At 43.0% G+C, this 27,885-nt stretch overlaps 4 protein-coding genes across 5 annotated transcripts; 3 read left to right on the plus strand and 1 right to left on the minus strand.

Moving 5' to 3' along the window:
* Nucleotides 1–261: 261 nt before the first annotated feature.
* maff (v-maf avian musculoaponeurotic fibrosarcoma oncogene homolog F) lies at nucleotides 262–6,651 on the minus strand. Of its 2 annotated transcripts, none has more exons than XM_069691288.1 (3): nucleotides 6,553–6,651; nucleotides 1,011–1,106; nucleotides 262–838 (listed from the first exon to the last, which is right to left on the minus strand). In XM_069691288.1, the coding sequence occupies exons 2-3, from the start codon at nucleotides 1,041–1,043 to the stop codon at nucleotides 401–403; spliced, it is 471 nt and encodes a 156-aa protein (XP_069547389.1). In that variant the 5' UTR covers nucleotides 1,044–1,106; nucleotides 6,553–6,651; the 3' UTR covers nucleotides 262–400. The 2 variants fall into 2 exon arrangements, with proteins under 2 accessions (XP_069547389.1, XP_069547388.1); XM_069691287.1 differs by lacking the exon at nucleotides 6,553–6,651 and adding an exon at nucleotides 4,555–4,667.
* A 22-nt stretch (nucleotides 6,652–6,673) lies between these two features.
* Nucleotides 6,674–8,709, plus strand: tomm22 (translocase of outer mitochondrial membrane 22 homolog (yeast)). Its single transcript, XM_069691289.1, has 4 exons — nucleotides 6,674–6,954; nucleotides 7,181–7,299; nucleotides 8,207–8,324; nucleotides 8,492–8,709. Exons 1-4 carry the CDS (start codon nucleotides 6,865–6,867, stop codon nucleotides 8,564–8,566), a joined length of 402 nt encoding a protein of 133 aa, XP_069547390.1. The 5' UTR covers nucleotides 6,674–6,864; the 3' UTR covers nucleotides 8,567–8,709.
* A 1,879-nt stretch (nucleotides 8,710–10,588) lies between these two features.
* On the plus strand, nucleotides 10,589–14,501 carry dmc1 (DNA meiotic recombinase 1). Its single transcript, XM_069691224.1, has 13 exons — nucleotides 10,589–10,645; nucleotides 10,966–11,010; nucleotides 11,094–11,240; nucleotides 11,748–11,830; nucleotides 12,149–12,201; nucleotides 12,318–12,359; nucleotides 12,452–12,524; nucleotides 12,752–12,843; nucleotides 12,950–13,023; nucleotides 13,187–13,301; nucleotides 13,491–13,551; nucleotides 13,646–13,762; nucleotides 14,243–14,501. The coding sequence occupies exons 1-13, from the start codon at nucleotides 10,589–10,591 to the stop codon at nucleotides 14,310–14,312; spliced, it is 1,029 nt and encodes a 342-aa protein (XP_069547325.1). The 3' UTR covers nucleotides 14,313–14,501.
* A 166-nt stretch (nucleotides 14,502–14,667) lies between these two features.
* Nucleotides 14,668–27,614, plus strand: gspt1 (G1 to S phase transition 1). The gene is made up of 14 exons (XM_069691290.1): nucleotides 14,668–15,078; nucleotides 15,354–15,398; nucleotides 17,285–17,554; nucleotides 17,647–17,680; nucleotides 17,946–18,023; nucleotides 18,153–18,333; nucleotides 19,138–19,292; nucleotides 19,815–19,955; nucleotides 21,785–21,878; nucleotides 24,261–24,341; nucleotides 24,642–24,815; nucleotides 25,744–25,833; nucleotides 25,937–26,105; nucleotides 26,873–27,614. Exons 1-14 carry the CDS (start codon nucleotides 14,880–14,882, stop codon nucleotides 26,923–26,925), a joined length of 1,764 nt encoding a protein of 587 aa, XP_069547391.1. The 5' UTR covers nucleotides 14,668–14,879; the 3' UTR covers nucleotides 26,926–27,614.
* The last annotated feature ends 271 nt before the right edge of the window (nucleotides 27,615–27,885 follow it).

The following is a 27,885-nucleotide window of genomic DNA, read 5'->3' on the forward strand; positions in this document are numbered from 1 at the left end:
TGTGTGTGTGTGTGTGTTGACTTTGTCCACGTTACACCTGATGCATCTTTCTGAGTGAATGTCAGGCGACTAAGCTGCAGTGTCAGAACTCAGCGTGATGAAGAGGAGGGTTTTTCCACCTGGTCCTGGTCCTTGAGAACAAAGCTGCTGTCTCCTCGGTGATGTCACACTCGGTCACGACGTCACAATGTGAACGAGGAGCTTAGTATTTTCCTACTCGTATAGTCTTCCCGTTCTCCTGCCTGTGTGTGTGTGTGTGTGTGTGTGTGTGTGTGTGTGTGTATAGCAGATGTATGCCTGCAGGTGTGTTTGCATTGCAGGTTGTCTTACCCCCCCATCTCCTCCCCCATCCCCATCATCCCCCCACCCCTTCCCCCCAGTCTGGTCCCAGCAGCTCCTTCTAGGACGGGTCCTGATCTCTCTGTGGCTGCGGCGGACTCTTGACGATGGTGATGACCGAGGCGGTGTTGAGGCGGGGGGCCGTGGCCAGCAGGCTGCCCCCTCCGGCTTCGAGGCCCCTGGCGAACCTCTGGAGGGCGGCGAGGCGCGCGCCGAGCCCCTCCAGCTCCTTCCTCATGCCGGCGTTCTCGGCCCCGAGCCGGTCCACCTCCCTCTGCAGCTCCGTCTTCTGCTGCTCCAGGGCCTCTCGCTGGGAAACCCGTTTGACCCGGCAGCTGGCGGCGTAGCCCCGGTTCTTCAGGGTGCGACGGCGCTGCTTCAGCTTCTGGATCTCATCGCGGGAGAGGCCGCGCAGGTGGAGGTTGAGCTCCCGCACCGAGAGGGACATGAGCTCGCTGTCGGACAGGAAGGGCACGTTCTCGCCGCATTCCAGCTTCACCTGAAGAGGAAGTAGCAGAGGAGGAAACAGGAAGGGAGGAAGCATGAAGAAGCCACTCAAACAGGGTGAATGCTGAAACTTCTTTCCCACATTGCAGTTTTCCTACATGTTAAAACTGCCCAAAGCTACAAACATGACTCATTCTTGAGTTTTATTTCTGGCTGTGTGTTACCTTCAGGGCTTTGCTGCTTCTTTCTGTCGTCATGATCCAATTGTCCTCAGTTTTTTTTTTTTTCCCCGAGCACCAGTCAAAACAGACCCAGACTCTCTGGAAGAACAGAAACAGGATACATTTAAAAAAAAAAAAAAAAAAAGGTATGTTATCACATGTGACTGGGGGCATTGTGCTTTTCTTTTTTCGGTCCATATCTGGCTTGACATTTCCCATCCGCTCACAAGACAGCCAGTCATGCAGGATGAAGAAAAGGAGAAGCCACAGTTCGTTCATGCTTCTCCAAACGCGCTCTCTCATTAAACCCTGCGGTTTGATATGAAAAGGAAGAGGAGGTTTTGAAAGCTACGTGCCCCTTTCGGTTCGCTGGAATCAGGAGGAGGAAGTTACAATGCGTCTGGCCTTTTTGGTTGCTCAAAGCAGGTGTCCCAACCAATTCCCTCAACACTTCCTCTTGTCAACACAACCCCAACGGTCCAACCGACTCACAGGCACAGGCAGCTACTTTGGTCAAAATCTTTCTGGCGGAAAATAAATCAATTATAATAGGTTTAAATATGTAAAATAAACATGTTAAAATTTGTATAGTATGATTTTTAAGGGTTAAAACAAGAGAACTAAAAGTGCGTTTAGGTCTGTACCTCTTTCGCGCAACTATTTGGTCATTCCTTTCACTCAGCATTTCACACAGGCAGCACCGGGACGCCCTACACGCCTCCTAAGGTCAGCTCATCAATGTTGTGGTGTGGTATTAAACTGTAACCTCGACGTGGGCCAACTTTAACCGTGTTCCTGCCCCCCCCCCCCCCTCGAGTCACCCCTTGTTTGATTTGGCTTCACATCATTGTCATGCTGATAAAAAATGACTCGGCCCTTTAACTTGAAGCAGCTTCTGCTGTCCTTGTTTCACCTACATCGCACAGGGTACAAAAAGCCAAAACAATATGTTGACGAGAAGACGCACAAACACTGTTGGCTTCACAGCTAAAGCAACATATAGGAACGAAGTTGACGTTTAAAATTTAAGACCTAAAAATCGGACATAATGTTATTTCCCCAGCATCCTTTTTTTTTTTTTTGCGAAGTCAATCAGCTGACTTTCATATTCATTGCAAGAATGGATTTCCTTTTTTTTTTTTTAGACCTTTCATGAAGTCACTACGGTGACTGCAGACGTGTAGAGAAAGAAACATTGAAAAACAATGCGAGCCAACAAGGCTGCATGACGGTGCATTCTGAACGCAGAGCCAAATACAGCCTCATGAGTACTTTGAGGTCGTTGCTGACCTTTCGGCTGCCTCTCTGACGAGCCAGCTCCTCACACTCATCGCTTTTTATTTAAGAAACGGGCTGATTGCAGCCGAGGTCACGCTGTGGCAGAGTTTCACCACGTGTTGACTCCGGTGCTCGCTGGGTTCCAGCGTATGTTTAGATCTTTGAAGCCCCTTTTTCTCTTGTAAAGCTTTCAACAACAAAATCAGGATCTTTACGTTTCTGCAGGTTATTTTGAACTATTTAAGATCATTTGAAAATGTGTTTCTGCGTTCACTTGATTGCGATTTAACAGTTTTATGACCCCCCCCCCCCACCCCCAAACTTTAAAAGGCTGTTACGCTCCATATATTCTGTATTTTCTATTTCTATTTTAATAGTACAGAACTGAGCACACTTTTGTTTTATGGCTTCAAAACAGTGAAGTCTAAAAGATTGTGAAAGCTTGTGTGGACACAGTAGCCTTCATAGCTAGTGGCTGTAAAAACAAGATTGAATTGGTGACGCCGTCTTAAGTAACATTTCAGACAACCACTTGCACTTCCAGCAAGAAAACCACACAGGCAGGAGGAGGAGACTGGTAGCCACAGTGTTCAGGTCAGTTACTTATAACAATAACAAATAACAATAAAGCAACAAGAAGAAGACGAGAAGAGTCCTGCGTCAAAAAAATTCGTACTCGAGTAAAAGTGCAGAAATTCTAGCAGCAAGTTCAAGTGATAAAGCAAAAGTAGGATTCGGTCCCTCTGGATGATATATGATTATATATGACATCATTAGATGATTGATAGTAAAGCATCGGTGTGTCAGCAGCACGTTTCTGTCCTAGCTGCTGCGGGTGGAGCTGGTTTGAACTACGTTATATCCACTTTTATTTACAGGGGCAGCAGATGGTAACTGGGACAGGAAAACAAGCTGCCCATATCATCCACTGTGTCACATCTTGTGAAGCTGTCCGACAGGTAGTGTAAAGTACAAGGTTCCCCTCAGGTGTGGAGTGGAAGTGTAAAGTACCATCAAATGGAAATACTCGAAAGTAAGTACACGAGGAAATGTACTTTGGTTACCTTCCACCGCTGGAGGAGAAACCAGACGAGCAAAAGAAGTTATTTAATGAATATAACTTGAGTAAGTTACACAATCAAAAAGCCTATTTACGTAAAAGCTGCGTGACGTAGAGAATATCTTGAGCCGCACGTACAGGCCTCCAGCTCACATTTAGAGGGTTTAACCCCCCCACACACACGAGCAACAGAAAACACCTGTTCATGTTGGGCCTGTGAGTGTGCTGACAAACGAACTGCATTTCCCGAAATGCGTAGGAAGTGGAGGTTGCAGCAACAGCGGTTGTCCAACCAGCCGGCGGCGGCGGACTCCGGCTGTAAACCGAGGAGACCGCCGTTTCGTAAAGTCACAGTGATTCAGCAATAAAGACTTCTTTCTGTCCGGCTCCGCCAAAGACCGCCGGTCAGTCCAAATCCAGGAAAAACCCAGCGACGACCACGTCTTTCTGTGGTAGTCCCAACAACACCGGGATGGTCACGTTTGTACTCGACTATATTAAAAAGGAGGACTTTTTTTTTTTTTTTTTTTTAACCAAAGTGGAAAGCAACAAGTGAACGCAGCACTGCCACACACAAAAAAAACAACACACAACCTGAAGCTACAACGTGTTAATTACACGTTTTAACGACCTCGTGTCTACTACCGTTTAATATTAAAACACCAAATAACGACGAGCTGACACCAGACCAGTCCTGGAAACTGTATTTATGTCCATGTGTCCTTCTCCAACAGACCCGGAGAGGAGGCGGTCGGCTCACCGCTGCCGCCGTAGTAAACAGCCATCACGAGACACCCATTTACACTTTAAATTAAAAAAAACGCGTAAATGGTATTTAAGCACACGCGTACAATAAGGAAGTGAGAACCCCCCCCTCCTCCTCCTCCTCTCCTCTCCTCTGGCTTGTCAGACGAGACGAGGAAAGAGACATAAAAATGAAGAGCGAGGCCAAATTATCCGCATCATCTTAAACACGCTAGTAATGTTAACTGTTAGCACCTAGCTAGCGTCAACGGTTTGTGACGAGCTAAAGGAGATTAAAGCGAACAGCTGCCTGCTCACTTGTCCTTGGTTGGTCTGCGAGTCTCTCCCCCCCCCACCAGCCGGATACCATTCCTCTACCGCTCGGTTGTTACCACCCAAAAAGCCCCGCTGACCGTTTTAACGTCCAAATAGTTGGTTATAAAAAAACAACAAGGGTTATTTTACCTGCTGGCTCGACGCAACTCCGGCGACAAAATGTCAGTCCGCCTTTTCCCGGAATTACTCCGCTGCTCTCTGAGGTTGGATTCTTTCATTCATAAAAAACACAAGCGACAATGACGTCAGGGCTAAAGAATGAGGGCGGAGCCAACCCCGCCCCCGCGGCGTACTCCGGGTGGATGTAAACAAGGAATCCCTGCATCCCAGAACTTTTCCACGACCTGCTCTCCCCCCCCCCCTCCTCTTTCGCTGCTCATAGCAATAACAACAACAACAACAACAACAACAACTCTGGCGAAAGATGAAAACACCGAAGAAGGTTTAGAGCATAGACTGTATTTAGAGGTTTAGAAACACCGTTTCGAGGGTAGAAAATCTGCTGAATCCTATAAAACAAGAACATATGTTGTGAACCCGAGGAGTCCATAAAGGTGTCGCCCATACAAAAACACTCTCATGGTTTACACGAGTGCCACCATGAAGGGCTATCCTATGCTAAAACGTTTGTTTTGTGTTCCTACTTCTTTTTTTTTTAACTTGAAGAAAATAATTAAGAGCTGGTGATTATTTTTATTCGATTCAATGTAATAAAGCAGGTTATTAAGGACCTCTGATCTTTTTGTTGCTGGCAATAAATAAAATAGGTAAATTAGGTATGAATCATCTCTCGTCATCTTCAGACTGGAAACATACTCATTATATGAACCAAAGAAGGACTTTGAGTATTTTTAGGTTAGGTAGTTACTTTATTAATCCCCGAGGGGAAATGTTTTCGCTACAGCAGCATACAGGAAGCAGTAGATAATAATAGAATAATAGAAAGCAATAAAATAGCAGTAAAATAGCAGTTAAAAATATAAAATGCACAGTATATACAGTACAGTATATATCTATATATATTATATACAACTGTTGTACTTACTAGCTTTTATACAGTGGCAACAAATTGCAAAAATCTGTCATATCATACACACTGAAATAGAAGATACAACAATATAGTTAACAGCCAAACCCTATGTTTTTCATGTCATTATGCTTACTGTTCTGGTAATATTGTTTAAAAGCTTTATGAATGTACTCAAATGTTTTAGTGTCCAAACAGCGGTTATAACGATCTATTAGTGCTTTAACAATGCTAGTTTAGTATTTTAAGGTGTTTTACTAATGCTTTATTGGTGATACACAGTGATGTGTATTTTTTGTGATTTCGTACAAGTCAAAGTGTCTTGAAAAGATTTTGCACATTTCTGGAAAAAAAATAAATAACCAGTTATGCTTGGACTTTAAATAAGCTGTTCAAATCAAATTTTTTGAGAAATTAAAGGTTTGTCTTTTAATAACTATCAAAGTTTCTAAATTGGATACTGATCACATTACATTTGATTTTAGCCAGTTACACTCAGTTTTTGATGGCAGAACTTGCAAATGTAAATATGAGTAAATCTTATGATTAAAGGGGCAAATAAAAAGAAATTAAAAGAAGATATTTTTTTAGAAAACAAATCGTTGGGACCATCGGAAGTGCGTGGTCTGGGGGACAAAATAGAAAAGAGAAGGCAATATTCACAAGATTGAGGAATGGACACAGTGGTCTGAACAGTACTGTCCGTGTGACTGGAAAACATAGAAATGGAAAGTAAGAATTTTGTGGAGTAGAGACAGTGGACCCGAAGTCAGAGATGAATGCACTAAGAGAGCTGGTAGAGAACAATATCAGTCATGTGATTTGTTGAAAAAAATATTTAGGCTCATCAAGACGAACTAACAGAATTTGAATAATATTACAGCAATTAATTAATTTTGTATTTATCTGTTTCGTTATTTATCAATTGATTTAATAGCGTCTTTTCTGGTTCTTGTTTTGATTGTGTTTTATTCTTAGTAAGGAATAATTGAGAGGTCAGAGCCGGAGTCCATACTCCCGGTCAGTGGGTGGCGGTAATGCAGCTGAAAGCTGTTTGCCAACCGCTAATAAAACTAATAAAAGAACAACAAAATCAGTACCTGCTGTTAGACCGTCGGTGCGATAGGAGGCGCTCTTCTTTCTACCTGAAGCCGAAGCTGATCCCTGCCCTGGTGTCGTCATCCGACCCTGACGAGCCTCACGTTTTCTAACCGTGACCTCAGACTGCCGATGCACGCCTCCTAGCATTAGCTTTAAAATAAAAACCGGTGTTGGTGGGGGGGCGAAAAAAAAAAACCCCACCAGAAATACGTCAGACTTGACCGTCAGCTTCACCGGCTTCTCCAGAGACTTGTTCCCCGTTCACACAGCTACTCTAAACCCGACGGAGCCGCGCGGGCTTGGCAGAAGGCATGTCCGGAATCGAGGAGCTATCTCCCGCTGCAGGCCCGGTGTCCACCCGGCCTCCCGAGGACGAGATAGACGACGACGAAGATGAAGATGTGAGTATGTCGTCCTTCAAAGGGCGCTCCGGTCGTGTCGATACGAGTTTAAATGTGACGTGAGGTCGGACCGTCCCGTCTGGAGAGCATTTAATATTCCTGTCCAGACATGGCTGCACCAAAGCGGACCAGCTCACCTGTCTGTCTGTCTGTCTGTCTGTGTGTGGTTTCTATCATCGATCATTGTTAATCGAGGTTGTGTGGTGTTTGTGTTTGTGTCCTCCAGCTGGACGAGACCCTGATGGAGAGGTTGTGGGGTCTGTCGGAGATGTTTCCGGACACAGTCCGCACAGCTGCTGAGATGTCTGCCCAGTGCTCCGTCTCACTGGTCAAGAGGTTTTACAGGTAGGTCTGTTTTCCTCTCGCTTTACCGTCTGCATTGGTTTTGTATTGTCTGTCCTGGTAGCTCACAGTCATGAACAATGTTTTTGGGAAAAAAAAAAAGAAGTCTTGCAGAAAACAATATTTTAGTTATCGATTAATTCGTTTTATTATCTTATCCAGCAGTTGTTTGGTTTTTAAAGTGTTGTAAAATGTCAACCAGCATTTCCCAAAGCTTGCTTGCTTGCTTTGTCCCGACCAACAGTTAATAACCTAAAACTTAACGTTACGGAGGATGTAAGGAACCACAAAATATTCACATATTACAAGCGACAGTCTCAAATGTTTTGCCTTTTTTTTTTTCCATTTAAAAAAACAACAACACTCAAAATGATTAACGGTAAACCAAAATAGTTAGCAGTACTAATTCATTAATGTAGGTCAACTTATTAAGTCATTAATTGTTTAAGCTCGGCTGCAAAACTTTATGCAAGTAAAAAAAAATACTGTTACTCAAGAACGATTATTCTAATTGGAGTCCAAATTTTGTGACCGTCAAATAATTGTTTTCTTTTTAATGGTGGTGGTTGTTGACTGTAATGTTACACAATCACCTTCCTATAGTCTTGCAAAATGTATCCAGAAAAGACAATAAACATTTAACAATTACAGAAAAACAAATTGTAACTAATTTGAAGCGTCGTGAAGTGTAATACTAAGAGTTTCACTTGCTCCGTCAACTCAGCGAACCTGAGATTAACTGCTCATAATTAAGTTTTTTTCCCCCCCAGTTAGTCCAGATTATGCACGTTTGAGTATCATTTACTAAATGAGCACATTATATAATGTATTTTCTAATGTAGTAACGTCTCGGCCTTTACTGTAAAATGTAGCACTTTTGGAGAATAATAAGGTTGTGGACTTGTTTCAGTTTTTCCCGCTCTGCGCTCTGGGTGGGCACCACCTCCTTCATGATCCTGGTGCTGCCGGTTGTGTTTGAGACAGAAAGACTACAACTGGAGCAGCAGCAGCTACAACAGCAGAGACAGGTGAGTCTTCACGGGCGCCAGCATTTCAGCTCAACCGTCAGGTTTAACACGAGGAGTTATGTGAATTTGTTTTGGGGACGTTTTCACAAGTGTTCGAGAAGCTACTACTGTCACAATGCAGAATTTATCCATCGACAACCACCAATAATGGGCTTGTTTCCTTCTAGATCCTGTTGGGGCCAAACACCGGGATGTCTGGTGGGATGCCGGGCATGATGCCTCCTGCACCCGGCAAGATGTGAGGGACGGGAAGGGCCGACGTGAGCCTGAGATGTGCTGCCGCTGCCCAGCGATACAGCAGGGTCACCCGCAAGGAGAGACAGAGAGACCACGGTGAAGAGCGAAGAAGCTGCAGTTAAAAAAAAAAGAAAAAAAGAAATAAAAAGGCCAAAGCTGGATGTCAACAGGCTCCCACCAACATATCGTGTTGGATCGAACGAGGAGCCTTCTCTCTCGCTGTCTCTTCTTACTCTCCCAACATCATGCAGAGACTGATTTCCAGGAGCGTGGCTTCTGTTTCCATGTTTTTTTTTTTTTTTTTTTTTATAAATAAATCCTTATCAGCATAAATAATGTGTTCAGTAGGGGATAGATGGTACAGGAGGATACATTTAAAAAAAGAGCCTGAAGGTCATCGGTTGTGTGTTTTGGTGTTCGCAGTCTGGAGAACGTCAGGTCTGTCCAGTTCTTTCCGTGCTCGTTGGTTCCACTCGTACGCGGAGGATGATGTTTGAATATCTGACAGATTTGTTTGTGGAATTGTGACAACTGTAGACGATATTACCCGACGGGTGATACTGTCATCTGCACAGTGGCCTCTTCAAGTTCTGCAAAGTCTATGACACTTTGTGTGTTTCTACGTGTACGTGGTACAAATTCACTCTTGTACCCCGTACGTATGTCGATGCCTCCCACTACAAACCTGCCACAATTATTGGTTTTATGCAGCCCGGTATCACGGCGAAGCCCGTCGGTCCACTAAAGGACACCGTGGCAGTGTCACGTTTTGCTCCGCCTCGGCGTGAAAAGTACACACACACACACACACACACACACGTATGACCGGGTTAAAGAAGGAGGTCGTGTCTGAGTAGGTTCAATGGAACATGCTTAGAAGTTTCACACAGGAAAGTGGGTTTCGAGTTGGAGAAAAGCGACATGGGTTTCTTTCAAGAAATATTTTCCTAACCTCAAGTACGTTTTTGTGACTCAACTTAACCGCTTGGGTTTTCACGCCCAGGTGAGGCAAAACTTGACACTTATCAGTATGCTGTAATGGGATGAAAGGTGTATTACACACTTTGCATGACACTGGGTTGGTTTTATCATGATTCTGCTTCATACAACGAATTGTACAATAAAATGCAACGACAACAGATATCATGCTGTTCCAAGATGAAAGATTCCTTTTCTGATAGCAGGTTAAAGACAACTGTACTCTGGCATTTAAGACGGGAAACATGTCGCAGGGTTTTGGACAAAAGCAGTTTGGGAACTTTGGTCTTAAGAGAATGTTAGTTTTTTTTTTCCTAGTTCTCATTCAAGCGACAAGTTACAATCTCTTACACTCACTAAACAAAGCCATGTCTCTGTTTTGTGTTCTACATTATTGCAAAAAAATTAAAACACCAAATCAAATAACAACTCTTGTGTTTACTTTTATCTCAGTAAGTGATCAGTTATATCAATTTACGCCCATAGTGCATTCATTAAAAGATGAAAGTCCAGATGTAGTAAATATTCTAGAAATTAATAACTAAGCAACAAAATATTTTCCAATATCAAAGTATTATTAATGGTCGTTATCATCATAGCCCAGCAACTGGAGTACCTCAACAGAGCCTGGTCATTGTTAGTGGTATAGATTCTTAAATGGGCAATTTTCAAGATTTCCCCTTGTTAAAAGTCATATTCTGGACATGTTAATTTTCGGTATAATAACTGCAGGCAACACTTAGCACAGCCAGTGTCGGCTGATCATCTTTGTGTTTTGTTTAACTGTCGATTCTGGAATTTCCGACGGCACGTGAATACATCTGGTCAGAGATTCCCGCCACTCGTCGCAAGCTGCTGCTTCAGGAAACAAAGAGCAGCTTTCTGGTCAACTTAAAACAATACGTTTTTAGCTTATAGCTTAATAATATTGGCGGTTGGTAGTTAACATAATCGAACAGGCAAATAAGTTAACTTTTTTTTTTGTTGTTGTTGTTTTTCAGTGTGAGCCAGTGTACCTAAAGTTAACGAAGTTTAACCCTGTATAGAAAATGAAAGCTGCAGAGGATCAGGTTGTTGAAGATGATACAGGTTTCCAGGATGATGAGGTGAGATGAAACTAGTTTCTTTTTCATTTTAATTTAATTTAATTTAATTCAATAATGGCCTTATTATACAAACATGCTCTGCCGTGTTAATAATAAGCCAGTTTGAAACTGTTTAGATATCCTTTAAAGGCCAGTTGTCAAAATGACTGTTAAAGTGCAAACTATTAAAAAAAAACCTAAAAAAAAAACCTGTGTTATCAACTAATGTAATAATTAATCCGTGAGTTAAGATAAGGTTGTCTCAAGGTAAAAGCTGTATTAATCCAGTTTACTTCCAGAAGCTGCCTCGTGTCGTTGATCTTTTCCTCTGAATTTAACAGGAGTCCTTCTTCCAAGACATCGACCTCCTACAGAAACATGGGATTGTGAGTAAACAGCAGACCTGAGTCACCGTCTTCAGATCAAAAGTCACGTGTGTGATGTGAACATCTCTCTCTCTGTCCCGCAGAATATGGCAGACATTAAGAAGTTGAAGTCGGTGGGTATCTGCACGGTGAAAGGGATCCAGATGACGACGCGCAAAGCTCTGTGCAACATCAAGGGTCTGTCAGAGGCAAAGGTGGAAAAAATCAAGGAAGCTGCTGGGAAAATGCTGGTGAGATGTGATTTTGTTGTTGTTGTTGTTGTGAATTCTTCAACCTGTGCCGCTTTCTCGACGTAAAATAAGATCAGGTTGATTTATTTCATCCTGAAGGAAGCTCTTGTGACTCAAAAAGTTGCAACAACATCGAATAAAAACGACAGCGTGATAATGAGGGGCTATAATGAATAAATATTTTAACACCGGTAGAATAACAATAAAAGTAAGATGAATTTTAGTTTATGTAACGCGTCGCCTACATGTAATAAGTGTTGTCTTTAAGAAGATGTCATTTCTTTTGGACTTGAGCCGGCTGCAGTGCAATTCATGAGCACCTCATGTGCCAGCAGTAGACGTAATACCACGGTTTGGAAATCACTGAAGTAATGGGTGAATAGTTGAAAAAGGTTGCCCAATATATTGGCTACACGGTTGAACCACAGAAATGAGCGAATTAAAAGTAGTTGATAAATGGTTGCGTCACACAAAAACTTTGGTCAGATTATTCTCTTTACATCGTAGACTGTCGGTTTCCAGACGGCCTTCGAGTACAGCGCCAAGAGGAAGCAGGTGTTCCACATCACAACTGGGAGCCAGGAGTTCGAGTTAAGAGTCACTCATAACCTTGATATCGTGTATGATTTATATTCCTGAACACATGCTGTAGGTGTTGTGATATAGCTTCTTCATTGTGTTTGCTAAATTCACAATTTATTAATTCATTCAGTTTTATGTGCTCGTCGGACCGCTCCGGTCTGTTGAAGCGCTGGTGCGTTTTCACCTCTTGAACGTGACACTCAAATGGTGAAAGCGGGACATTTTGAGAATTAGCAACAGCGCTGCGCTTTGATGGATGGTGATTAAAAGTTTAGTCTTTTGATTGCGTATCTTTTTGTTTGTACTCGTAAACTTGATCTCTGCAGCAAACTTTTGGGTGGAGGCTTAGAGAGTATGGCCATCACAGAGGCCTTTGGGGGTGAGTAGACCTCCTCTGATGTGCTCTGCTGTGATGTCCTCCTGCTGGTAAATTAAGTTTACTGTTTTTTTTTTTTTTTAAACTGGTCTAATCTGCTGCATTATTTCGTCCTTCAGAGTTCCGGACGGGGAAAACCCAGCTGTCTCACACGCTTTGTGGTGAGCCAGGAGCCTTTTTATACCATCTGCTCCACAGTGGTTAAAAAAAGAAAATAGATGTAATCAAACTGATTGTTGTTGGTTTGTTCCAGTCGCTGCTCAGCTGCCAGGCGAGGACGGCTACTCCGGTGGAAAAGTCATCTTCATCGACACAGAGAACACCTTGTATCCTTACGATGGAAACCACCACACGGCATGTGACGTGTGCAGTTTGAGAGTTTACTGATGCGTCATGTGAAAGTGTATTTTGTATTTGAAGTCCTGGTTTGCGAACAGGCATCACCATGGCCTACGCTCTGATTTAACAATAATGTAAATGAAAGACACAATGTCATAATGTCAGAGCTAATGTGTCTCCCATTGTCCTTGACTTGCTACCTGTCTGACTCCAGTCGCCCAGACAGACTGAGAGACATCGCTGACAGGTTTCACGTGGACCACAACGCGGTGCTGGACAATGTGCTCTACGCCCGAGCCTATACCAGTGCGAACGAACACCGCAGTTTATTTAGACTAAAAGATATTTATAGTGTGCCGTTTCACATTTGTGGCGCGCGAGACTGAAACAGGTGAAACTTCTCTCCCTGCAGGTGAACACCAGATGGAGCTGTTGGACTTTGTAGCGGCCAAATTTCACGAGGAAGGAGGAGTGTTCAAACTGTTGGTGAATAACGACATCCGATCATAACTCGGTCATTTATTTCCCTTTCCCTTCTGTTTAACTCCGTGAAGATCATTTTCTTTTATCTCGCAGATGTGTACAAAAATCAGTTGCCAGAACATCCTAAAACAACCTCTCTCTCTCCCGGTGCGCTGCTCTCCGTCAGATCATCGACTCCATCATGGCTCTGTTTAGAGTGGACTTCTCTGGTCGAGGCGAGCTGGCTGAGCGCCAGCAGAAACTGGCCCAGATGCTGTCGAGGCTGCAGAAGATCTCTGAAGGTCTGAACCAGGAGTGTGCTTATGTAACCAGCCATACTGCGTATTTTCTCACAGGGACTGTCTGCAGAAGTTTTTTTTTTTTTTTTTTTTTTGTGGACTGATACATACAGCATACAGTGTAAAGTCATAAAATGGGGATTGTTTTAGTATTTTTCCCACATATGATATTTTATTGTATGTTTTCCTCAGAGTACAATGTAGCTGTGTTTGTTACCAACCAAATGACAGCTGACCCTGGAGCAGGAATGACGTAAGAGACTGTAAAGTCCTTCATACGGAAACGTTTTTTTTTTTGTGAGAAACATTGTATGAAACACAGATGAGATTTTTGTCACCCATTTCAGGTTTCAAGCTGATCCCAAGAAGCCAATCGGCGGCCACATCCTCGCCCACGCCTCCACTACACGCATCAGCTTGAGGAAGGGGCGTGGAGAGATGAGGATTGCCAAGATATTCGACAGGTATTTAGCAGTTAAAGTGGAAATTCACAGTGTCTCCAGGTCTTTGAAAACTTATCTTTATTGTTCTTAAAATTTAAGTTCGGCTGGGGCAACAGGGCCTAATGTAGAAATAAAATAAAAATGTATCTCAAGACTCTATTTTGATGGGGGTTTTTTTTGTGCTATATTTGCGGGCATGCGGTGCATAATGTTGGACTGGTGGACAGTAAATCAATCAAATAATAACCAGCAGTAGAAACTGAAATGTATAACAGGTTAAAAAAAAAAGAAGCAGATACAGCAACAATATTTTAGAAAACCAGGTTACTTATTGAGGACTTGTTCTGACCTAACACATTGTATTAGACCTCAGTGACCTAAACTTTGCCTTTTTTTATTTAAAGTTGAAAACACTTGGGGCTCAAGTTGGACAGGATTATGTGTCATCACTACAAGTCTACGTGATTACTCATACTCATTTATCTCTGTGACTTCCCACAGTCCCGATATGCCTGAGAACGAGGCCACCTTCGCCATCTCTGGCGGAGGAGTTACTGATGCCAAAGAGTGAAGGATAAAAAGCAAGAGAGGCGCCTGTTCCCTGGTCACCTGTCAAGTTATTTATTGTACTTTTAATGTATTTATTTATTGAGTTTCCTGTTCTTATATAACTCGTTACAGTTACACTGATGATCTTGTACTGTTGCACTTTTTTTTTTTTTTAATTTTTTTTATGGATGTATTCTATTTATATGCTCAGTGGTGTTTCAGAGATGTTCATATAAACAATAAAATATATATATATATATACTTTTCATCTTAAATACAATGCTGTAGTGACAGTGATTGCTTCGTTTATAGTCAGAAGTGTTGCCGTGACGGTGAGCAGGTGAGCGGTGCTGGCCTCTAGCGGCGTCCGCAGGAACTGCAGATGCCGCACACCACTTCTCGTCGGCTACGGGATCCATATGCTTGTCAAAGCAGAGCTTAACAAAGCGATGGGAACTTCACCAAACGCGCTGCCGAGAGTCTGAAACACGCCAGTAAAACTACACGTGTTTTTGAACGGAGCCTCGAAACTCGCCCACCTCGCCCCGGTGGCGGAAAGCCCCCCGTCAACTCTGGAGAGAGAGCCGCGATGGACCCGAGAGACACAGCCCCGGATTCGTGGGAGCTGGAGGAGGAGGATGCCGAGGCCCCGGCTGCCGCGGCGGGGCTCCCGAGCGCCTTCGCCGCCCTGAACGTCAACGCCAAGCCGTTTGTCCCCAACGTCAACGCCCCGGTGTTCGTGCCGAGCTTCCTTCAAGCCAACACCGAGGAAATGCCGGCTCCGGACGGTGGGTTTTAGCGGCGGGCAGCCGGCTGGAAGTTAGCTTCACTTGCTAGCGTGCGTGCTAATCCAGCTACGTTAGCCTTCCTGTCCGCCTGTCACAGCTCGCGCATTTCCACCAAACTAATCAACAAGTCGGCTCAAGTGTTACACGTGTGTTGCAACTGTGCAGCAGCTGGGTTTATAACGCAGTAACGGCCACAGCAACACGTTTGGACGCCGCCACCCTTTTCTAATAAATATTTATGAAAGTTTGACGCGGTCTGTTTTCTTTCCTCTCAGGTGCCCCCGATCCCGTCGCCAGCATGGAGGTGGCAGAAACAGCTGGTACGTATCCGCACACTTCAGTCACCGTCAGCACAACGCGGGCGGGTTTGTTACCTGAAGACACAGGCGCGGCTCAGGTGCGCAAATGTACCTGCGCCCAGATGTGAAATCTCAGCCCTCGTGCTGTCGACTTGAGGCTTTGGCCCTCACCTGTGTGAGTCCCAGTTGTAAGAGACCATATTTGGGGTTCAGGCTTTGGTTGACCCATGTGCATGGGCCTGTGCAGAATATGACGCAACCTCGCTCGTCCCCTGACCAAAATAGATATCCCATTGGCACATGCTGAGATATGTGTCCAGTCAGGGCTGCATGTTCAAGGCCCAGGCCTGCTGTGAGTCGCAGCAATGCACCCGGTTGCTCCACAAAATAGTCCCTCTGTGCTGACTGGTTTTAATTCACCAGGTTCATTCACTTTTTCTTTTCTTTTTTTTTACCTGACCTGGGATGCTGTGCACCTCTACAGAAGTTACAGATACCCGATCCTATGTCGTATTCGTAAGAGACACATTATTTCCTACACACATATTCGTAGAGGTGCTTGTTCTCATACTCAAAGCGCTCTTCTTCCCTGAACACGCCTGAAAGACAAAGCATAATTACGGCTTGATGAGACTGTCCCCAAAGTCAAGGCACGAATGGCTTTCTGGGTTGCCAGTAGCAATTTCTCACTGGCCGCTTCTAAATGAAGAGGGTTGAGAAGAGGAAAATAGGCATTGTACATGACTGCTGGGCTGCATAATTTCAGAGTTACAGAAATGGGAGGCTTATTTGTGTGTTGCCATGGGAAGATGCCTCCTCTGCGAAGCTCAGCAGGTTTTAGCGGACTCTTGTTACCGATTCCCAATTGTGTTGAGCTTTAATTTTAAAGAGTTTGTGTTACAGCAGTTTTAACTGAGGCTCCTTCACTCATCAGATTAACAGAATACAGGCTTATACATAATAATGAATAATAATAAGATTAAAAAAAAAAGAAACCAAATGTCAAAGATACATAATGTGAATGGTGTGTTTGTGTAATGAATGGAGATGAGTGGACTCGCTGCCGTTCTGTCTTTAAAGTTTTCCGAGAGAGAATCTGATTCCAAATCTTTGTGGCCTAATGATTTAAATGTGGTAAAAAGAACTGGCAGATACGTTTCCGCTTGAATGAAGTCCAGGATCCACAATCAGTCAGTAGTCATCTCATATTCAATCAGAAGGGTTTTTATTCTGACACTGCAGTAACTTAGGCCCGTTCACAGCTGGCAATCACATGTGTCCGGGGTGATCTGATCACAAAGGGTCAGTTAGAAGTACAGGTGTGAGTGCTTCCAGGATGCGTTAAGATCCAATCTGCTCTGACCATATTTGGGAGGTTGTTCCCGGAAGCAAATAGCCACATTATTTTAACAGTGTGAATGCAAATGCGTTCTTGGCCACATTTAAGACCTCCTACTCAACTGACATGAATAATGAATAGAAAGATCTAATAGAAAACATATCCTCCATGATTCTGCTGAGTGCAGCTGAACTGCGCAGGAAGAATGACAGATTTACCTGCAAATTGAACTGCTGGCTCTAAAGCAGCTTTTTACTGAATGTGACTTTTGTTTCACCAAAGCCTCCTCTGGGTTCAATTTTCTTCTTCTTTTTTTTCCGTCGAGCTTATTTTTAATTTTGGACACATCAGACCCACAGCCGTCAACGATCCGCCACCCGTTTGCACAGTTCATTTATCACTGCAGTGCAGAGCCCGACCCTCTAAAAACTGATGGAACAATTCAATAATCGGAGTCTGAACTGACGTGATCGACTTTACCGTTTTGGTCGAAGCTGTAATCTTTACGGTCCCGGTTATCGCAGATGATAAACAGGACTGCAAATGTACTGACTGTACGTGGTTCCAGCTCCGGTGGAGAACGGAGGCACAGAGGCAGACATGACCACAGAGGAGGAGACGTGGGAGCAGAAGGAGGAGCCGGGAGGAGGCGAGGGAGGCGGCGGACAGGAGGACCTGGGGACGGGAGGGACCTGCGAGGAGGAGGGCGCAGCGAGGAGAGTGGATGAGGAGATGATGGAGGAGGAAGAGGAGGAGATGCCCATGCCCAAAGTGGCTCCGGCACTGCCAGATGCACCCAAGAAAGAACACGTGAACGTGGTCTTTATCGGTCACGTGGGTGCGTCTTATTTGTTTGTCATGTTCATATTCTTTTACCATCAGAACGATTACAGAATCTTAGAATATTTTCTTCCTGTTTTTATGCGTCAGATGCCGGCAAATCGACTATCGGAGGACAGATCATGTGAGTAATCCAGTTCTCTCTCTCTCTCTGTGTTGGCTGATCGCTGTGCTGCTTGAAGAGTGAAGCATGAACTATTCAGATTTCTCTCGAACGTTGTAGTGTGACAGATTAATACTGATCTTTATATTTACCATATGTATGGAAAATAACTGCAGCAAGTCACAGTTGTCTTTGACAACATTTTTATTTTAGTTAAAGCTTTAGTTTTCATTTTCTACCATCCCTTATGGGGCTGCGAGTTTTGTTAACTTTGTGCCTTTGTTAGGTACCTCACTGGAATGGTGGACAAGCGAACCCTGGAAAAATATGAAAGAGAAGCAAAAGAAAAGAACAGGGAGACATGGTGAGAAAGATTTTTGTGGAATTACTGGAGAATTATTCATTTGGCAAAAATGTTTTTAATCCATTCGGCTTGTTTGCCACATTTGTGTGAAATATCAATGAATGTAGTGAGTAAACTCGGTGGTTGCAGGTACCTGTCGTGGGCTCTGGACACCAACCAGGAGGAGAGAGACAAGGGGAAGACGGTCGAGGTCGGGAGAGCTTACTTTGAGACTGAGAAAAAACATTTCACCATCCTGGACGCCCCCGGACACAAGAGCTTCGTCCCCAACATGATCGGTGGGGCGTCCCAAGCGGACCTGGCTGTGCTGGTGAGGCGGACCAGTAGACACGTGGCCATACGACTAAACCTCACTTTCCTAAACCTCAGCAACGTCGTGTATACCGAAACCTCTCTAACCTCTCCAGCAGCATCAGTGTCCTCTCCACTGTCCACTTTCATTTCATGTTATTTTTTTAAGAAGGATTATTTACAGGTGGATTTAAAGGTGTAACATTTCTGCTCTAAAATATCTTTAAAACAACTACACCTACGTTATATTCCAAATTTGTACAACGCACTCAGGGAAACCTCGGATTATTTGAATCAGGGTAACGGACCGTTTCATTTGATCGCCTGTCAGTGGCGTCACGTCCTCTTTACACCGTCTACTTGCTTGCATTTTTCGGGGAAACCGCCGGAAGACCAGAGGTGCATTGGCTCTGGGAGATTGTTAACTACAGCAGCTATAACAAACAGCGCATCTAATTCACTGAGCTTCGCCTCCAACGCGTCAAATAAACAACATTTTTATAGTGATTATCACTGAAGGAGGCAAAGGGATCGCTAAACATCGCACACATCGAGCAAGAGACAGCAGACCAGTGAGAGGGAGAGAAGAGAAGAGAAGACGTCGCTAACTGCTAAGCTAAAGACTGATCGTCATTTGCAATGCTGGTTGTTTCACGTTAAAAGACAACAACTTCCATGATCCCACGCTGCTTCACAACGTCGTCAAACGTCATTTTTTTGTTATTGTTTTGATTGAAAGAACCAATCGTGGCAGAAATTACTTCCTAGTATTTGTCTCTAGACTAGTAACGTTACAGTTGCCCACTTTTTTGGTCTATTTTAGGTGATTTCGGCAAGAAAGGGTGAGTTTGAGACTGGATTTGAGAAGGGTGGACAGACGCGGGAACACGCCATGCTGGCTAAAACAGCCGGAGTGAAGCATCTCATTGTCCTGATCAACAAGATGGATGACCCCACCGTCAACTGGAGCCTCGATAGGTGAGCAGGGCCTGGATTAAAACAGGTCTGATGGGAATTTGATTTGTTTTTTTTTTTTTTTTTTTTACAAATTACCACATACTCATATTTTAACTCTTCATAATTTTAATAATAATATTTGTTCTTTTAAAACAAAACAATTTATTGATATTTTCAAACAGGGAAAGAAAAGTACAACATTTTCAAGATAATGTGTGTTCAGCAATACCTATTTTGTACACATCCATTTATCCCCTTTTTGTTCAGTTTTTTACCCTTTTATATATACACATGTATACACGCACTGTCAGATGTACAAAAAGAGATAAACTTGATGCATTTAATTATGAGTGGTCGTTTTAGGTTAAATGACTGATGTCCCACAGAAGTCTGTCCTGTTGTGTCTCAGATTTAGTTGATTTATGGTTCTCATGCCCCATCCTTTTGTTTTGGAGGGGGGGGGATAAATACATCTAGCATATTACATTTTTGATTTGAATTATTGTAGTCAATAGTGTGATCTTTTTTGTAACCTTCTTGCAGGTACGAGGAGTGTAAGGAGAAGCTAGTGCCATTTCTGAAGAAAGTGGGTTTCAACCCTAAGAAGGACATCTACTTTATGCCTTGCTCCGGACTCACAGGTGCCAACCTCAAGGACCCTCTAACTGAGTGTCCCTGGTACACGTAAGTCAGCTCTCTCAATGGCTCGGAAGTTTCTAAAGGACAATTCAGGTTTTCTGTGTGTGGGGAAATGTAGACTTAACCCTCCCGTTGTCCTCGTTGTCAGCTGCGTTCAACCGAGTTCTATTTTATTTTCATATTTTTGGGGATCATTGGTGACAAGGAGGCTGTGAGGGTTTCTTTAAAGAATGATGACCAATGATCCCAAAAAATATAAAAATATAGAAATAAAATAGAACTTGGTTGAACACGGCTGCGGGTCATTTTGACCCGAGGACAACGGGAGGGTTAAGGGGAGCAGAAAGAGGAAGAAAAGAGTAATAACAATATACTAATAATCATAATTACAGTAATGATTATCCTAATCATCGTGATCAAAATAAAACAAATAAACTGTGCAATAATTCATCATCGTCATCATCCCAATAGCAATCACCACCTCACTCACTAAAATTCATATTATCACTTCATACAAACTCAAAGACGCTTGTAATAATTTTCATCGTGTGTCTGTGACATAGTTTTAATCATTCTTAACTACAGTCGGATTATATTAGCCTTGATAAAGCTTCTGTGGTGGTTATAATGGGAGTGTAATGTGGGGGAGAGGGAGGGGTGGTCAAAGCAGAGAGTTGATTATGAAATAGAAAAAAGAGTCCAATTTATGTTTTAAAATTCATAAGAGGCTTTAGTGCTTAAGGAGTGAGAGGTAAGGCTTGTTTACATATATTCAATTAGAAGTTCATTAGGATTAATGAAGTCAAAGCGGTGAAGTGTGTGCAGCGTTTCTTTGTCTTCGTGCTCCACCCTGTTTCAAGAGAAAAAGGTTTGAACAGACTTGTTCTTCTCCGTCTCCTGTGGTTATATTTTTACTGACGGATTAGTTTGTGTGGAGTTTTAACTGAGTATCGCTGCTCTTTAGACTCGGCTGCGGTTTCTGTTCAAAAATTAAACCAAAATGCAGAAAAACCTGCCGCCGTGCACGAGAAATAAATCCGTTATCGTAAGCCGTGTTCACACGCAGCAGCTGCACTCATGAAGAAATATTGGACCGCTGAACATTTTTTACAAATGGAAGTTTCATGACAATAGAGCAGACCGGCACGTATGGGAACTTTGCCTTGCAGCATGTCCCCGTCCCCTTTTGGAGAAAACGAGTGACCCTCATCGTAGACGTTAATGTAAAACAGCGGTACAAAACCGAACTATTTGAAAACCTATCGAACATGTATTAGTTTATAAATTAGTTTATAAACAGTCACGTAAATATATGTCCACTGCGCCTATTATAGAAAAGTTGAATTGGATCAATCTCCCGGCCGGCATCAAGCTGCTGCAATAACCCCACTCAGGGGTCACAGGTGTCCCACGCCGACATCCATGTTTACCTCACTGAGTCTCCAGGTGAGAAAACTACCAGGGAAATATTTGACGGTTCAGACCTGCTCTACAAACAGTATGCTAGCTAACAATAGCAATGTGCCAACTGCTCAAACTACATTATAACCCACAGGGTCCCGTTGTCTTCCCTTCGTTTAGCTTGGAGTCATAAAGCCCTTCCATCAGGACCTTTTTGAGGACATGTCAGCAGAACAAATCAGAGATCAACATTTTGTACATTATTGTTGGTGCAACTAACAGCTTTTCGGCAAGAGGTTATTCATTTCAACCAGTTAGTTTAAAGTAAAACTTTGGAGAGAAGTCTCAGCTTCCTTTGGTTCACCATTTTCATCCAGAAAGGTGGCGTGGTGATGAGAGCCTGCTCTGGATGACGTCATGTTGCTCTCGTCCACAGTGATCCTTGATCTCCCTGCTTTTCTTTTCTTTATCAGGGGTTTGCCATTCATCGCCCACCTGGACAGTTTGCCAAGCTTCACCAGATCCAATGACGGCCCGGTCAGACTACCCATCGTAGACAAGTACAAGGTGAGCAGCTGGAGGCCTCTTGATTCTCTTCCTCACCAGAGGCAAAAAACACAAACCTGTGGCGGCTTGTCTTCACGGGTCTCAGCCGATGAGTGGGTGGAAACATTGCATTCAGGTTTTGCTTACTTGACCAGAATCCTTTATGTTCCCCTCTTCAGTTCAGCATTTTCCTTCCTCTCGGGTGAATTTCCAACAACACACAAACATGCTCACACACACACTCACACACACGCACACGCACACTGCCGCCTCTGCAGCCGCTCCTTTTTAAGATAATTCAGCTGCTTGGCTCTCGTCTTGGTTTAGATGTTGGAAGCAGGTCAACACTTTCTGTAAGTGTTGGTGGAACGGAGTTATTTTGGAGCTGTCTTCGTCGTCCTTACATTAATCAGCAGCTCTTTTATCCTGTCGTGTGTGCGCTGTTTAAACGCTCCTCTTTCCCTGTGATTATATAACAGCCTTATGTAGCAGTTATATGACTAAGTAGCCGCGACTGGAATTCTCCTCTTAACGGGATTATGGCTCCGTTAACTGGCTGCTGCATACTAATGGTCACCCAGCCAGGACTTTGATACAGTAAACTCTCAGTCTGGTTGGTCCTGGTAGATCATCATTGTTAGCTATGATTCTTATTACATTTTTATAGTGCAGACAGAAGTGAATCATATATTTCGAGGCATTTTAGATTAACACAGTTTTTTAGAAGAAAAACAAGCATTAATTGAGTCACTGTGGACCTCGATGCTGCGCGCTGCCACTCTGAACCGAACACTGCTTCGATGGTTCGTGTACTTTACTTGTTAAAAGCAAATCATTGTGGAAAATACTTATTTGCATTCTGTCTGAGTGTTAGATTGAAGTAGCCTGGCTCCGCCCACCTATTGCTCACAGCTTCTGTTGTTTCTTTGATTGTAATCCGGAAACTGTTCCAGGGCTGCATAATTAATTGTCAAAAAGAAATCACGATTTAAATCACTTTGAAATGACAACAAATTCTGCCTCATTTTCATTCGGGACATCGGCTACATCAAAACGAGCGCTCCTCCCGTCTCCTCAACCAATGACAAAGCACCGCGTTCCCATTAAGATCTGTCAACCACTCTAAAGTGCGGACCAGTCAGCGAACAGCAGGGTGGCTATTTGCGATGACATTGAAGTCAAGAGTTTGTTTTTTACATTTAGTTCCAACAATGGCGGCTGCAGTACGGCGAGATGAGGCAATATGAACAGTCGTAGTGACTGTAGCTAATATTTAGGAATTGAAGCTGGAGCAAGAATCAGAGCCTAAAACAAGTCTGCACGGGTCATTTACCAACATGGAGTTGCACTCTCTCACTCTTTTGTTTATTGTTTGGTGAGTTTTGGCACGAAACGTACGTCTTAATGTGACAACATATTATGTTGGTCAATATCAACGTTTTAAAATGACCCCGAGGTCTACCTCCATTAAGATAGAACAACTGGAAATAATCTCCGATGGAGCGTGGCCAGACTTTATCCGTTCACACGGTCAATTTGGGTCTGCTGATACCAGGCTAATATTAGAAGGTCGACTCCACTCTCATGTCAGTTAGGTTAGTATGACATAAAGACGAGACACGGAGACAGAAAACCGCCTGGCTCTGTTCAAACAGCAACATCTGGTTTAAGCCACACAAAAGCTGAAGTGTAAAAGTAGTCACACTGCCGGTTCGTGTGTCGTGTTGTATCTTAGCCCGGCACAGTGACTTCCTCAAAGTTTTGAGGAAGTCAAGAAAAAGTTACCGTGGTATCGACCTTCTCAGCTAAAAGACACTGAATAACCCAACATGTTAAACTATTCCTTTAAAGTTTACATAGAAGCTGGTCGTCTTTAGATGTCCTCGTTTCTCCCAGGCTTGCGTTACAACTCTTGTGTTGTCGGGCAACTCTTGACAGTGTGAGGGAGTTTTTCAGTGGCTGAGTGTTCAGTGCTGCCAAGTACAAACACTCAGTGAGCCTGAGGTGTTCAGATTAACCGGTCAAATAGCTGCTACGCAAATATAACTCTGATGAGTTTGTTAGATACAAGACACGAACACTGTATTTTGAGCAATACTGTGCAGAAGCAGAAGTGAGAAGTTGATTCATACTGTATTTCAGGAAAATGTCAACATTTCATGAGCTAAAACAAACAACCCTGTTTATCATTTATAAGCATGTATTTTTCATATATTGGAGGAGAAGGAATTAAAATTTTAAAATATATTTTAAAATATGTAATGTATTTGGTTTCCAATGTAATGTTTAATACTTTATACATGATATAAGTACTGTTGTCCAATAAAAATAATGACTGATATAAATAAAAAGTTCCCGATAGCTAACACTGGATTTTTTGTTGTTGTTGTTGTTTTTTTGCAGGATATGGGCACAGTTATCCTCGGGAAGCTGGAGTCTGGATGCATCAGTAAAGCCATGCAGCTGGTCATGATGCCGAACAGGGTGAGCTCCCGTCTGCATGACTTCTCTAAAGGGACCAATAACTGAATAATTGAACTCAAAGCCCTCGTTCTTGTTTTGAATGTCCTGAAAGAGGATCCTGCGAGCACAAATATTTCAGTTTCAGTTCCCGTCATGTCCTGTTTCAGTACAGAAATGTTCCCCTTATTTATAACATTAACAGATAACTCTGTGTGTGTGTGTGTGTGTGTGTGTGTGTGTGTGTGTGTGTGTGTGTGTGTGTGTGTGTGTGTGTGTGTGTGTGTGTGTGTGTGTGTGTGTGTGTGTGTGTGTGTGTTGCAGCACACAGTAGAGGTACTGAGCCTGCTGAGTGACGATGTGGAGACAGACGATGCGAGTCCTGGAGAGAACCTGAAGCTGAGGCTGAAGGGCATCGAGGAGGAAGAAATCCTCCCAGGTTTTATCCTCTGTAGCCCCGACAACCTCTGCCACTCCGGTCGCACCTTTGATGCACAGGTAAAGACCAGATAATCAGAGTCTCCGCTCCGAGTCAATTGCTGTGGGAAGATTTTGAATCAAACTCTTTAAGTTAAAGGTTGAGGTAGCTACAACCTTGATTAGTTCTCAGTTATTCCATTTAACGCTATTAAATAAACTCCTGCATTTAATCTATTCATATCTCCGTGTGCTACTCTCTCAAATATAAAACTAAACTAAACGCATCCTTTGGCACGTTGGCATAGCAACAGCAACAAATGATTGGGGTTAAGGTCTGTCCAAGCAGGGTGCTAGTGGGCGGGATGGTTGAGTTGCAAAGCGTTTCAGACCAGACATTTATGGAGAGTCACTCTTAAAAGGCATCAAACCACTTGACTGTTCGCTGCATTACTGTGAATTTGTTTGTTGTTTAGTGTTTATTGAGTCCAAAGTCCAGCGCGAACAAAGATCAATAAGTGACACATAAAAAAACAACAACGTGATAACACGTGGCACACGTCTGCTCGTTTGAATTTCAGAGCTCGGTTTGGACTAAGTGAACAGACATGGACATTAAATTAAATATTAGACATAACATTAAACATTTGTCTGCACAATAATTGGTTGATTGGTTACCAAACTGTGGGCACGAAATAAGAAACATCTAATTTCACTGTGTAAAATAATCTCTAATGTGTCTAAAGTTTTTACGTTGTTTCTTGTTAAATGTATATTTGTACCTTCATGTCCGCAAATAGCTCCAATGATGAGTCTGAGACAAGACAGTTTGCACAAAACACATGCGCTCTGAAATTCCACAGATATTGCTTCGTATTAGGTGGTCACAAGCAAAAAAAAAAAAAAAAAAAAAAAAAGGCTGAGAAGCTTTGATCTATATTGCAATTTTGTCAAATCAACTGTAGTTTTTGATTTTAAAAGTGTTGCTCGTTTCATCCCTTTATACCAGATCGTCATCATCGAGCACAAATCAATCATTTGTCCTGGTTACAATGCAGTCCTTCACATCCACACCTGCATTGAAGAAGTGCAAATCTCAGTGAGTACACTATATTTTCGTGATTTATTTCGTTTGCGCATTCTGCTGTTTTTGGTTTCCTGCTGGCCTCGCTGAGATTAAACTCTTTGAATTGTGACCGCAGGCCTTAATCTGTCTGGTGGACAAGAAGACGGGGGAGAAAAGCAAGACACGACCACGCTTTGTAAAGCAGGACCAGGTGTGTATTGCCAGGCTCCGCGCTGCTGGAGTCATCTGCTTAGAGACCTTCAAAGACTTCCCTCAGATGGGACGATTCACACTGCGAGACGAAGGTAAGGACACACGCAGTTTGTTTGCAACACAGTGTGAGACAGTATGTTTATCTTAAAGGTCCCATATTTTATATATTCAGATTATCTATTATTCTTTTTTTATTATTATAAGTCTGGCATATGTGCTATATAAACACTGTGCTCCGTCCAGGGAGAAACCAAACAGCCTATACGCAAAAACTGCAGTTTGTGATGTCACAATCTCACGCTCATGTCATATGTCCGCCCTCAGCACGGCCCACTTATGGACATCAAGACTGTAAATAAAACACTGGACAAGTGTAAAATATTGGACCTCCAACATATGCTGGGAACGTGAGAGGGAACCAAAAGACAGCCTGCTCAAACAGAGCGGAGTTCTTTAATAGGAACCAAATGAATTGAGTTTACAGCAGAAATCAGTCAGTGGGTCGGTGATGAGAGCTGAGTGACGTCAATGATTTACAGAAAAAAGAATCTGATGATAAATCAATGGTGTACGTAAAGGGCTTGACTATAATTCCAGGTTACCGCACATACTACAAAACATGAATACCACACTACACTATCTCAGAACTAATGGCTGGATCGGCATGAAATGTTCAATTCATTCGTGTTCCCCCAGTTTATAAATCGCTGACAATCCCCCGACTTGTATGTATTAAAGTATGAAATATGGGACCTTTAGGTATTCTTCAAAGAACAAGTTGTTTTGTGCATACCTGGCTCCCTTGTCCGGTGATACAAACTGAATTATCGAATCACCTCACTTCTCTTCCTACCACCAGGCAAAACTATCGCCATCGGCAAAGTGCTGAAGCTGGTGCCAGAAAAGGACTAAATGCAACAACGGCAGCATGCATGGAGTTCTTCCACTCGTTCCCAGAGGAGAAACGCTGCTAGAGCCGACCCAAACAGTTACTCTCTCTTTACACACAACTATGCTGAAAGAGAAGAACAACAAAGGAGGGAAGAAGGAGAATTAAATCACATCAAATGAAGAAAAATGAGACTGAATCAGTTTTTATGATGAACAGTATGAAATGAGAGACCAAGTCCAGTGTGTCAGCTTTCTCATATTGAGAGCTCAGCTATGCCACTAATGTAGCCTCATGTCCCCCTTCTGTACTCCCAGGGCTGACCGCGCCGTCGGCTGGCCGCGCCATTTGTTTTTAGAATGGAGATGGATGCAGTGTTGCTGAGTTTGGGGAAGAAAAGAAAAAAAAAAAAAAATCAACTTCAGAATGATTTCATATCCCGCTAAAGACCAGCGTTAAGCCTGTAATTATAATTTGCGAAGTGCATCTCCCTTCTTAAGCGTGTGAATCAGAATCCGATGGACGTTTTATTTGGTTTTAAGGATTGCTGTACCAAAATTTTTTCGTTTGGTCTCTCTCCACATGAGATGGTTTAATAGGACTGAGCTCACATACTACTCCGATGAACCAAGGATACACACACTCACGCAAACAGACACACACAGCTGTTACATAATCTAAACTGAAAATAAATGATCAAGCTGTAACAGAAGTGTACTGGTTTTATTTCCAGGACTTATTCACAATAGGGATGTACTGTGTATATAAATATCTAAGCTATCAATAAATTTTAGTTTTGAATAGTAAATTTACTGCACTTATACAGCAAGTGCTTTTCAATTCTATCTCTCGTACACACACTTTAGTATGTTGACAAGTTGAGTTTCGAATTAAATGTGTTTCCAGCACCAAAAGATGACTTACTAGTCAAGCTTCATATCCTTTGTTAATATAGTTTGTTTTTTATCAACATTAATAGTTGA

The sequence above is a fragment of the Brachyistius frenatus genome, unplaced genomic scaffold (assembly GCF_029030835.1).
Source record: "Brachyistius frenatus isolate BFR_SWC_R1_liver_20210118 unplaced genomic scaffold, ASM2903083v1 Contig_11, whole genome shotgun sequence".
NCBI classification, from domain to species: domain Eukaryota; kingdom Metazoa; phylum Chordata; class Actinopteri; family Embiotocidae; genus Brachyistius; species Brachyistius frenatus.